Below are 12,834 nucleotides of genomic sequence, written 5' to 3'. Positions count from 1 at the left end.
CTGGCAGCTCCTGGAGCTCTGGCAGCCTCGGGGCCGTGCCCATTCCCTGGGGAGCCTGGGCAGTGCCAGCACCCTCTGGGGGAAGAAAATTTCCTGAAATCCAACTTGACACAGCTCCAGCCCTTCCCTCAGGTCCTGTCCCTGCTCACCAGGGAGCTTTTTATTATCTTTCTTATATTGTGGTGCCCAAAATCACACACACATTTCAAAGGCTGGTACATTTTTCTGTAGCAGCAGTCTGACTGAAATTCAGCTTGTCTGAGGTTTGTTCTTCCCAGGTGCCATTCCCAGTTCCTCACATTTCCCCTCTTTGGTTCCTTGCAGCCGAGGATGAACAATTACCCTGAGGAGAACCTCCCTGATGACAACAGATGCCAGACCATAAAACACTTCCCAGAGTCCCAGAGCAGAGCCCCAGCAGCCCACAGGAGACAGAGCATCCCAGTCTGTGGGCCCCAGGCTGATTCCTGCCCCGTGGGGATGACCAGCAGCATCAGCAGCCCTGGACTGCTCACAGCCAGATACAGCGACCTGGGTGAGTGCCTCACCTGCCCTAAAGCTGCCTGGCACCTTGGCAAAGGAATTGCTTCCAGAGCCAGCTGTTCCCAGTAGATAACAGCTTCAAACAAGCTGGTCATGAGGTGAAGTTTTCCTTTTTCCATGTGTGGTTCTTACTAGGGCCATGGTGGCCCTAATTTGGGAATGTTCTTCCCAAAACAAGGACACTCAGCCAGTCAGTGTGTTGCCTGCAGGAACAGGATTAAAAACTGTGATTGTGTGGGGAGGACCTTGCCACAGGAAAAAAACTGTGATTGTGTGGGGAGGACCTCGCCACAGCTTTATTCTCAGCGGGATTTGTCCCAGGGACTCTTTGGATAATGGGAAGTGTGCAACTCAGCGTGGACACTGTGCTGGGAAGGGTTCAGCTCCCTGAGATGTGGCTATGCAATGTCAGAGCTCACTCCTCCACTCCAGCTCAGCACAGAGGAGAAGAGATTTTCTATTTCACGGTGTCACATAAGCTGCAAACCATGTCTGGGCTCCTTTTCAGGCAATGGGAATGGGATGCTGAAACACATCGAGGAGAACGCAGAAGGACCTGGACAAATCCCTCAGCTGCCACGGAAAAAGGAGAAGAGAGATTTCCCTGTAGGTATTGGCACTCTGGGGCTGATGTCACTGTCATGTCCTGGAGCTGAGCAGTGCACAGGAGGGGTTTTATGATCTTTCTTTCTTCCCACAGAAACCAGCAATCAATGGTTTGCCTCCGACTCCGAAGGTGCTGGTAAGAAATCCACGTGCACTGGGAATGATGGAAACCTCTCTCTGGTGTGGAACAGGGCACCAGCTCACAGCCAGTTCCTTTTCCAGTGCTGAATCCACAAGATTTGTTTCCACTTCTTAAAACCTTCCTGTCGCTGTTCATTCAGGATGTGAAGGGTTGGAGGCTCCCCTGGCTCCCTGAGTTGTGATCTCCAGTGGCAGCCCCTGCTTAGGCAGAGAAATGGCAAAAGGTTGTAGTGATGACAGGGTTTTGCCTGTTCTCCCTTCTTGTCATTTTATAAGCACTCAGCATTCATATGCTTTATATTCAGTAGATAATAGTCAATTTTCAGATAATACAGAATAATTCAGATTGGAAAAGCCCTCTAAGATCACTGAGTCCAGCCATTCCCCCAGCACTGCCAAGGCCACCACTGAGCCATGTCCCCAAGTGCCACATCCACACGGATTTTAAATCCCTCCAGGGTTTTACCTACTTACCCAGTAGGTACCTAAAGTTCTTGATGCCATTTTGAGCCCTCTTTGCATTTTTGAATGTCCATTAATTCAAATTAAAAGGTGTGAAAGGCAGTGTGTGTGTTCAGTGTGTGTGAGTGGCCAGGAAATCAACTTTCACACTCTGAATTTGTTTCAGGTTTCAGTTTTGGTGTCTTTCAGATGGGAGCCTGTTTTTCCAAAGTCTTTGATGGTTGTCCTTTGAAGATTAATTGTGCAACTTCATGGATACATCCAGATACTAAAGGTAGAGTTATGTTAGGCTTGGTGATGGGCTTGGGAAAGAAAACAATTTGTTAAGTTATTTTAGGTTTGCATTTGAAACTTCCCAAAGTGGGAAGAGAATAAATAGGGGATTATATTATATTATATTATATTATATTATATTATATTATATTATATTATATTATATTATATTATATTATATTATATTATATTATATTATCTATTATCTCTTATATATCATATATCATATATCATATATCATATATCATATTACTCTATATAATATTGTTATATATTATATATTATATATTATATATTATATATTATATATTATATATTATTAATGTTGTATATACATAATTTATATTATATAAATCAATATAATAAATCAATTATATTGATTTTTCAGATCAGTACATCATCTTTGGCACAGAAGAAGGGATCTACACTCTGAATTTGAATGAACTTCACGAAGCAACCATGGAGCAGGTGAGTTCTGGAGGGCTGAACACACAGAACAGATTTGGGGATATTTTGGAGCAATGAAGTTTGGCCCTGGAGGGAGAAGGTGGATACCAGGCTCTGGGGCTTAAATGATTCCCATCAAAGCCAATAAGGAAAACCTGAAATTTATTTGTTCCCTGAGCTACCTGTATGTTTTAGTTGCTGCTTGTCAAATCTTCCATCTCCTTGGAGAGCAATTCCCTGCCCCTTCTCCCTCCATTCCATCCCCACTAGATGGCACATTGCAGCTCCTTGGATGCAGAGCCCTCAATCATTTAATTCAGCTGCTCTTCTAATCCTCAAGAAGCTTTTCCTGGGCTTTCTAACCCTTTCCAAAGCCATTTCATGCAGCCATGGTCTTAAATCTGCTGTTTCAGAGTCAGGGTGTTCTTGGAATCTCATTCCTTGTGTGTTTTCCTAAATGATTTCATCTGACAGTCTTCTCTGGGCTTTTCCACGTGCTTTTTTATGTCCCAGTGAAAGGTTGGCTGTGCCAGTGGTGGGAAGGGAGAACATTCAGTGCACTTCAAACAAAGTTTCCTTTTCCATGAGAGCATTCCCAGCTGGCAGAGGTCAGGTGTGACCACCTGAAACCTCACAGGCTTCTGCCACACCACTTGTTCCCACATTTCCTTTTATCCATTTGCTGGTTTCTCCCCTCCAAATGCACATTCTGAACTGTTTCTCCAACTTTTAATTCTGGTTGCATCTTCCAGAGTGCTTCCTGTCTGTCCAAGGTTGATATCTCCCAGTTCCAGGAGGATCTTTTTTATTCCATTTGTAGTTTTTCAGTGGAAACACTGAATAAACCCAAAGCTATTCTAGTAAACAAAAAATTGCTGGGAGATACTGAGGGTTTGTGTCCAACCAGTTGGATCTTTTCTTTCCACACTTTCTCCTACACCTATTTTCTTACTTTGCACATGGGAGTGGCACATGGGACAAAGTGTTCTGGAATCATGGAATGGTTTGGGATGGAAGGGGACTTAAATCCCATCCAGTTCCACCCCTGCCATGGGCAGGGACACCTTCCACTGTCCCAGGCTGCTCCAAGCCTGGCTTTGGACACTTATTCCAATATTCCATAGTCTGTCTGTGCAGGGCTAAGGAAGGATCCAAAACAGGGAATAAACAGGAAGATGGGATTTTCTCCAGTGTGGATCCCTGCAGGAATGGTGGTGGAGATGGAACAGACACAGAAAATTCCAGCTAAAAATTCCTGTAGGTTTCTATTAATGGAATTATTTTCTTTTTTTTCCCCCAGTTATTTCCTCGAAAGTGCACCTGGCTGTACGTTATCAACAACACCTTAATGTCCCTGTCAGGTGAGTGTCCATACAGGGGAAATGATTGCAGCTAGAAATAATCAGGAACATTTAAAGTCATGGTTGAATGCAATGTATGTGGTCAGTCTGGAGAGGAGAAGCTCCAGGGAGAGCTCAGAGCCCCTTGCAGGGCCTGGAGGGGCTCCAGGAGAGCTGGAGAGGGACTGGGGACAAGGGATGAAGGGACAGGAGCCAGGGAATGGCTCCCAGTGCCAGAGGGCAGGGATGGATGGGAGATTGGGAATTGGGAATTCCTGGCTGGGCTGGAATTGCCAGAGCAGCTGTGGCTGCCCCTGGATCCCTGGCAGTGCCCAAGGCCAGGCTGGACACTGGGGCTGGAGCAGCCTGGGACAGTGGGAGGTGTCCCTGCCATGGCCAATCCCACTGGGTGGGATTTCAGGTCCCTTCCAACCCAGACCACTCTGGGATTCCGTGGTTCTAAAGCAAAACCTGTGTCCCTTTGAAGGAGAACAAGGAGACTTTCAAGCACTGCTGGTCCAGCAGTTTTCCTGATTCCTGGGCAATCAGTTGTCCTGGAATAGAACATTCCAGACAGGAATGAGGCACTGGGCCATGGAGGCTCATGGTGGGGCTGTGCTTTTAAACATGCAGGATTTATATAACACTTGTCTTGGTTTGTGGATAAGAAAATATTTTAAATATTTAAAAATATAATTTATAATATAAATATATTTGCTATATTATTATATATTATATACTATACATGATATATTATTTATTTATTATAATTTATTGTTGTTTTGTAATTACAGCCTTTAAAAATGTTTGCATAAAACTAACTGTAATGAAATGAGCTCTGATCTTCTCTATATTCATTATTATTTTTATCTTGGTTTGTTTTTCTTCATATCTGGACTTGACCTACCTGACACCTGTTTGTAGAAGGTAATTTTTCCATACTTGCATTTTCCTGAACGTTGCAGTTCTGTGCTGGAGGAGTGGCTGAGATGTCATCTGTGCTTTTCTCTCTTACAGGGAAAACATTCCAGCTGTACTCCCATAATTTAATAGCTTTGTTTGAACAAGCCAAAAAAACAGGATTAGCTGCTCATATTCAGACCCACAGATTTCCTGACAAAATATTACCCAGGTACAAACCTTTCACTTACAGACAATTATGAATAGGTGAAAATAGCCATAAATTGTGTTGGTGCTGTTGAGTTGGTGTGTGAAGGGCCCTGACATCTGTTATTGATGCATTTTTTGGTGATTATTATTCCAGGAAATTTGCCTTAACAACCAAGATCCCTGACACAAAAGGATGCCACAAATGCTGTATAGGTGAGCAGACAAATCCAGCTTTGCCATTTATTTCTCTGCCCTTTGTCCCTGGACGTGGCATGTCTGAAATAATTTCTTTTTAATGAACTTAAAGAGTTCTTTGTTCAGAAAAAAAAAGGCTGAGGGAATTGGGGTGGTTCAGCCTGGAGATGTTCCAGAGTGACCTAATTGGGGCATTTCAGTGCCTGAAGGAGCTGCAGAAAGATGGAGAGGAGCTGTTGACAAGGGATGGAGTGCCAGGCCAAGGGGGAATGGCTTCCCACTGCCAGAGGGCAGGGAGAGGTGGGATATTGGGATGAAATCCTTCCCAGACCCCTGGCACATCCACAAACAGCCTTTCTGCTTTGTCACCTTGGCTCAAGGTGTCACCCAGGTCCGACTTGGAGTGAGGAAAACTTGAATATTTTCCACCAGGAAAGGATCAGTAGGAATAAAAATTCTGGCAGCCTGGGGAGGGCAGAGCTATAAGTGCAGTTTGAAGGGCACAGAAAGAGTTAAAGCTTGGGAAGTTGTGGATTTGTCCTTTCCTTTCCCTGGTGCTGTGTGAAATCAGAATCTTGGAATTATCAAAGCTGGAAAAGCCCTCTGAGATCATCCATCCATTCCCCCAGCCCAGCACTAACCCACACCCCCAAGTGCCACATCTGCAGATTGTACCTTTGCACCCCTAAAATATAAATATAACTGTTTAAATATAAATATTAAACATGAATATTAAACATATGTTTTAATATATTAAAAATATAAATATTATAAATATAGATATCAATATAAAGCTGCATGCTTGGAGATCCTGTTCAGCTCATCTGAAGTGCCCACAACAGCCACATTTACAGATAATTCCTGAAATCAGGCAGCTCCTGTGTCCAGCTGAGCTTAAAAAACCAGCCCCAACCCCTGTCTCATGTGTTCCATGAGCTCTCAGAGCTCCCCAGGAGTTTCCCACCTTCCCTGCCTGGGAATTTATTCCAATCCCAGCCTGACCCCACAGCCCCAGGGAGAGGCACTGCAGCTTTTCTGCCCGCTCAGCCTCTGAACTGGGACTCAGGAATGCAACTGGTTGTTAATTAAAGCTGAAATTGAATTTCTCTGGAATGTGGCACAGTGTTGATCACTGTGCATGTGGGAATGGGAAGCCAGAAGGCAACAAGTGGAAAAATTGATGGGACAAGATGGGCTTTAAGGTCCTTTCCAAGCCTAATCATGCCATGATACGATTTTATAATGCTATTTCTTAACTCATTTGTAAAAATAGCTGTAGGGTTGTGTTTTGGGGGTTTTTTTTCAAGTATGAATTGAACTTGCAGGGCTTTAAAATTACTGTTTTCTGGGGTTTTTTTTTATTTTCTGTAGTACGAAATCCATACACAGGCCACAAGTACCTGTGTGGTGCATTGCAGTCAGGAATTGTCCTGCTCCAGTGGTATGAGCCAATGCAGAAATTCATGTTAATAAAGGTAAGCATTTACTTTAGTTGAGGTGAATAATTCTGCAGTTGCTGAAATAACCTTTCCAGAGTTTGGGGTGGAAAGGACACCCCGGTCTGGTGCCATCTGTGGCTTGTGAGCACTTGAAAATCTGGCTGGACACATTTTGAATCAGCAAATCTTGTGACTGAAGTCATTTAAGTAATCTAAAAGTCATTTAAGTGCTGGGTCAAGCCCAGCAGTGGCAATAACAGAGCACAATCCACCTCTGCCCAGCTTCAAAGCAGTGAAAATTCAGTGTATTTCTGCTCTGTGTACAGAGGATGCACAGTAGAAATATACAATTTATACTCTGTATACAGAGTAGAAATACACCATTTATAAATATACAGTAATACACAATAATACAGTAATGTACAATACACTATATGTATACAAAATATATACAAAATTTATGCTCTGTATACAGAGTAGAAATATACCATTTATAAATATACATTTATAAATATACATTTCTAAATATACACAATAATATTGTGCATTATTGTAATACACAATAATACAGTAATGTACAATACACTATATATATATATACAAAATTTATACTTTGTATACAGAGTATAAATATACCATTTATAAATGTCCAGTAATACACAATAATACAGTAATGTACAATACACAATATATGCAAAATTTATGCTCTGTATGCAGAGTAGAAATATACCATTTATAAATGTACAGTAATATGCAGTAATACAGTCATATACAATAATATTTATAAATATAAATATTGATAAATATGTATAAATATACAGCATGTACTCTGTATGCTTTGTATATTTATAAATATACTCTGTATATTTAAATATATAATATAATATTCATGTAAATACATTTACTCTTATATATTTTATTAAATATAAATAAATGTATTTATAAATAAATATTTAATATATTAACATATAATATATATAATGTATAATATCTGTTATATATACACTATATAATTAAATTATTAGATATATTACTCATATTTTAATATATTTTAATATAAGTATATTTAATATAAATATAATAATTTTAATCCATTTTATTCAATAGAAATAAATTTATAAATAAATCTATTTTACATATTATATGTTATTTCTATAAATATATAAGTATTATATATAATATATTATTAATATATTACATATTTTTAATTAAATAGATTTATTATGCACTTTATTGATTTAAATATAATAATTTTTATTGCTATAAATCTAATTTATTTATGTAATTATTATATAATCCTTATATAATGGTTATATGATTATATAATAATTTATTGATATAACTGATTAATATAATTCTTTTATTGATATATAACTAAATTTATTTTTATATATTATATATATAATAAATTCTATTTATATAATTATATATATTATATAATTATATATAATATATATAATTCCATTTATATAATTATATATATAATATAATTATATATAATAAATATAAATTCTATTTATATAATTATATATTATATATAATATAATATATTCATATAAATATATATTATATTACATAATTCTATTCTATATTCTATATTTATATAATATTGAGTTATAAATAAATTATTGATATAAATATAATTAATATAATATAATTATATTAATATAATCATATGATGTGATTATATATAATACATAATATAATTCATATGTGCTATAATATATAATATAATATAATATAATATAATATAATATAATATAATATAATATAATATAATATAATATAATATAATATAATATAATATAATATAATATAATATGATATGATATAATATGATATAATATGATATAATATAATTAATATTATATTATATTATATTAATATATTATATTACTATATTCTATAATTATATGCTTATATATGATATATAATCTATTGATATGATTAGTTTTAATGCAATCACATTAACAGAATCATGCCCAGTGTATTTCTGCCCTGTGCCTGTCGCTGCAGGCAGCGCACGGTCAGGCCGGCTGACGGAGGCTGCTGCTCTTTTCTTTTGGCAGCACTTTGACTTCCCCCTGCCCAGCCCCCTGCACGTGTTCGAGCTGCTGGTGATCCCGGAGCAGGAGTACCCCATGGTGTGCGTGGCCATCTCCCAGGGCACCGAGCCAAACCAGGTGGTGCACTTCGAGACAATCAACCTCAACTCTGCCTCCTCCTGGTTCACTGAGATCGGGGCAGGTGAGGTGATGCCTCTTCCCGCTGCTTTGGTGCCTGGGAGTGTTGGAAATTCCTTCCTTGGTGTGGTTGGAAAAGCCTTTAGGATTGGCAGCTCCTCTGCCTGAAGCAGATGGAAGCTGATCCCAGATTGTCAGAACCTGGAAAAGATGGAGAGGGACTGGGGACAAGGCATGGAGGGACGGGACACAGGGAATGGCTCCCAGTGCCAGAGGGCAGGGATGGATGGGAGATTGGGAATTGGGAATTCCTGGCTGGGCTGGAATTGCCAGAGCAGCTGTGGCTGGCCCTGGATCCCTGGCAGTGCCCAAGGCCAGGTTGGACACTGGGGCTGGAGCAGCCTGGGACAGGGGGAGGTGTCCCTGCCATGGCAGGGGTGGGATGGGATGGGATTTAAGGTAATTTCCAATCCCAGCTATTCTGTGATTCCCTGATTCTCTGTTGTGCTGACCTGCCCCACATCAGTACAAACTGTCCTTACAAAAAAAACTTTTATTTTCTAAATTCCCTTAAACATCAGTCAGACCCTGCTGGTTGGGTTCTCCTTTGTGGTTCAAGGCTCTTTCCTGGGATCCTGCTCTTTCCCCTCCTTTCCTGCATAAAAACTCCCAGAAACGAATTCTTGTCCCTCTTCCAGCCCTTGGGGGAGGGTTCTTATCTTCGGCTGCCTCTTAAAAAGCAAAAATTCGGGTTATTTTTAAGACTTGATTGATGTTTTGCAGCTGCTTTTCTCCTTTGCCTTTGTTGGATGTACATTTTTACCTTTAAATATTGTTTTTTAGCAGCTGTAGGAACAACTTCATTAGTAAAAACTAGAAAAATAAATCTCTTAAACTAGTTTATTTTCATCACAATAATCTTTCGAGATGTGGATTTATAGGAAAATAGTGGGTTTTTAGGAATTAAAAGCCCTTTTGTTTATTGTGGTGCCCCTCTATGGAGGAAGCTGTGCTGAACCATAGCATAAAATGTGTTATATCCAGTAAAAATTGTGTTTTCCTATTAAATACCTGCTTTGAACAGGGAGCTTTGTGCTTCTCCCAGAACATTCTGGGATCTTACAGCCTTTAAAAATTGGAGTAACAAAAAAAAAAAAAAAATCAGACTAACAAGAGCAGAGTGAAAAGACCTTGAGGAGGGGGGGCAGAGTCTCTTGATGTGATATAAAATATAAAATAATCTGGTTTTTTCCCCAGGCAATCAGCAGTTGGATGCCATTCACGTGACACAGCTGGAGAGAGACACTGTCCTGGTCTGCCTGGACAGTGAGTAACACAAAAATCTCTTGGATAACTCACCACACCTCGTGCAAAACTTGGGTTGCCACAGTTGTTGATTTGAACTTCACCATGAGTTATTTTTTTTTCCTCCCTACATTATTAATTTGTGTTGTAATATTTCCAAAAAGATAGTTTGGAAAAGTGGGATTTCATTCTGGCTTTTGTAATTCCACTTTCCCTCTTCATGTGTGCATCACTCTGTCAGTGTAAAACCACCCCAAGTGGTACAAAGTTTCCTGTATTTGTTTTGAGACAAAGATGCTCTTGGGTTCATTTTAGGCAAATGCTCTAGATGTTAAATTTGGGTATTTCTTTGTGCCTGAAAGATGAAATCTGTATTTTACACTTAAATCCTTTTCAGCTGTGGGTTTTAATGCTGATTTTTCTCTTTCTCTTGAGAATTTGTGAAAATAGTGAATTTACAAGGGAAATTGAAGTCAAGCAAGAAGTTGGCTTCTGAGCTGAGCTTTGATTTCTGCATCGAGTCAGTGGGTGAGTGATTTGCTGCTCTGGTGTCTCTCAGGGGTTTAAGAACTCACTCTTGAAAGCCTGACTTGTTTCTGGTCATTTCCATAGCAATGAGAACAAAATTTGGGCAGGAAAATGTGGTTTAGTAATACATAGATCTGTGTTAGCCTTCTAAAAGTTAAGATTTTGTTTCAAGTAATAGCACATCCATTTTTCAATAATCAGGGTAATAATATTTGAATCTAATTCTCAACCTGCTGTCTTTAGACTAGGACAGGAGTTTTTTAAAAACTTGAATTGTAGCTGTCAAACAAGAATTTCTGCTGTAATAAACTCTCAAATCACAGAATTAAATCACTCAGAGCTGGCAGCTCTGTGCTTTCTCTGTCCCTGAATGGAAAACTCCTATTTTCCATCATTCATCTGTTTTGAAGTAAATGTAATAATTCAGGTGATGTGTCATTTCCAGCAGCCCGTGGTGCTTTGCTTGGCCGTGTTTGTTTTTACACTTCCTGAGGGCTTCTCCAGAGGCTTTGGGAAAAGCAGGATGCAGGGAATGGGGTGTGATGTGTCCCTCCTTTGCAGTGTGCCTTCAGGACAGCGTGCTGGCCTTCTGGAAACATGGCATGCAGGGCAAGAGCTTCAAGTCAGATGAAGTAAGTGATCTCCAACCTCTCCAGTTTAATTCCTCCTGTTCCTTATTTACCACTGGATCCTTTGGCTTCTCTCTCTGATGCCCTAAGCAGGCTGCCCTGGAGCAGAGGCTGGATGGAGTCACAGAATAAAGCAGGGATTTATTCAAAGGATCTCCTCCATGGATCCACCTTGGGCAGCACCAGAGCCCAGCCAGGGCTGCAGCCAAGAGGAACCAAAATGGTCCCAAAATGCACGAGCGCTCCCGGGGGCTCTCACTGGGATCAGCTCTGCTCCATTTGCACCTTGCAGTTCATTGTCCCATTCCAGCTTTAGCCCAGGCACTCCCATCCTGCTTGTTTTTCTCTCTCCAGCCCACACTGTTTGTGCTCCTGGGCCTGAGCTTTGGATCATTTGTCCTTGGTGCCCAGCTGGAGCAGGAATTGTTTTGTCTCCCTGCTCTGTGCAGAGAGCTCACCATCCCATAATATGAAGCCCAGACCCAGACACTAAAGCAGCACAGAATGTGAAAAATATTAAATGTAAAACCTGAGGCATCATCTCTGCTTCCCAAGTGAGAATGCTCACATTCCACAATGCTTAATATCAATTTATCCATTTCAGTCCTGTACTTTGCATTAAATTGCATTTTAATGTTTCTTTACTTCCAACTCAGACCAATACATTTCCTTGTGCTGCTGAAATGGATGTGAATATTTGCATTTTTCTGCAGGTGACCCAGGAGATATCTGATGAAACCAGGGTTTTCCGCCTGCTGGGCTCAGACAGGTAATCCCCCTGCAGAAACAGAAACCTTTTGTTTTATTTAAACCAGCTTTTCTAGTTCCCAGCTGGGCCTGGCTTCCAGCCCAGCCCAGCTCTGTCTGTGGGCACCAAGTGTCAGGGAGAGAGAGGAGAGATGCTCTGGGCTTGCAGGGTGCCCAGTGCACTTCTGGAAAAGCCTGCTCCTGGTTTTGGATTGTCCTGGTGAGCTGGGAATTCCCTTGGCAGCAGTCAGTTAAAAGCAACTTTGGCTGCTCTGGAAATAGCAAACCAGAACTCAGGTTTTAAGTCACAGTGATCCAAATCCACACATTTTCCATAAGATCCAGCTGATCCCTTCCAGCTGCACAGGTGGGAAGAGGTGCAGCTGTCCCCAGGTTTGCAGCCTGAGCAGGAGCTGCCCCAGGCTCCAGGTTGGACACATTCACTTGTGGATTCTCAGCCAGCCAGAGGATAATGTAGGAGCAGACAGGGATGAGTCCAGCAGTCACTTCAGCCCCAGAATCCAGACTGGTTTGGTTGGAAGGGACCCTAAAGCTCACCTTGTTCCACACCTGGACAGGGCCACCTTCCACTAGAGCAGGTGGCTCAGAGCCTTGAACACCTCCTGCTCTCAAATCCCTGATCCTCTGCTCCCTCATCTGGCCTTGGAACTGCCAAACCCTTTGGTTTGTATTTTCATCTCTGTACAAATGGAGCAGGAGTTTTCCTGCCATTCCAGTGAGATGTGGAGTCACCTTTTTACCTTGGATCACTCTGGAACTGCTCAGGTGCAGAGGTGAGGATCAGGGACAGAGGCTGTTCAGAGACTTCGTTGGAAACTCTTTGAGGAAAACAAAAAGCAGAGACAAGTTTAATCCTAAAAACAAC

At 40.6% G+C, this 12,834-nt stretch overlaps 1 protein-coding gene across 1 annotated transcript in view; it reads left to right on the top strand.

The window, feature by feature from the left end:
- The window catches only part of MAP4K5 (mitogen-activated protein kinase kinase kinase kinase 5), a 59,339-nt gene that overhangs the window by 45,651 nt on the left and 854 nt on the right, over positions 1-12,834 (top strand). Inside the window, exons 18-32 of the mRNA XM_053979620.1 lie at positions 325-535; positions 1,052-1,149; positions 1,244-1,285; positions 1,942-2,026; positions 2,414-2,493; positions 3,773-3,833; positions 4,737-4,739; positions 4,830-4,944; positions 5,077-5,135; positions 6,489-6,592; positions 8,626-8,803; positions 9,997-10,065; positions 10,480-10,572; positions 11,134-11,204; positions 11,915-11,970. Of these exons, the coding sequence (XP_053835595.1) occupies positions 325-535; positions 1,052-1,149; positions 1,244-1,285; positions 1,942-2,026; positions 2,414-2,493; positions 3,773-3,833; positions 4,737-4,739; positions 4,830-4,944; positions 5,077-5,135; positions 6,489-6,592; positions 8,626-8,803; positions 9,997-10,065; positions 10,480-10,572; positions 11,134-11,204; positions 11,915-11,970 (1,325 nt within the window). The remainder of the gene's footprint in view (positions 1-324; positions 536-1,051; positions 1,150-1,243; positions 1,286-1,941; positions 2,027-2,413; positions 2,494-3,772; positions 3,834-4,736; positions 4,740-4,829; positions 4,945-5,076; positions 5,136-6,488; positions 6,593-8,625; positions 8,804-9,996; positions 10,066-10,479; positions 10,573-11,133; positions 11,205-11,914; positions 11,971-12,834) is intronic.

The sequence above is a fragment of the Vidua macroura genome, chromosome 6 (assembly GCF_024509145.1).
Source record: "Vidua macroura isolate BioBank_ID:100142 chromosome 6, ASM2450914v1, whole genome shotgun sequence".
Classification (NCBI taxonomy): domain Eukaryota; kingdom Metazoa; phylum Chordata; class Aves; order Passeriformes; family Viduidae; genus Vidua; species Vidua macroura.
The sequence above is the reverse complement of the archived record's forward strand: the minus strand, read 5'-3'. Positions and strand labels throughout refer to the sequence as shown.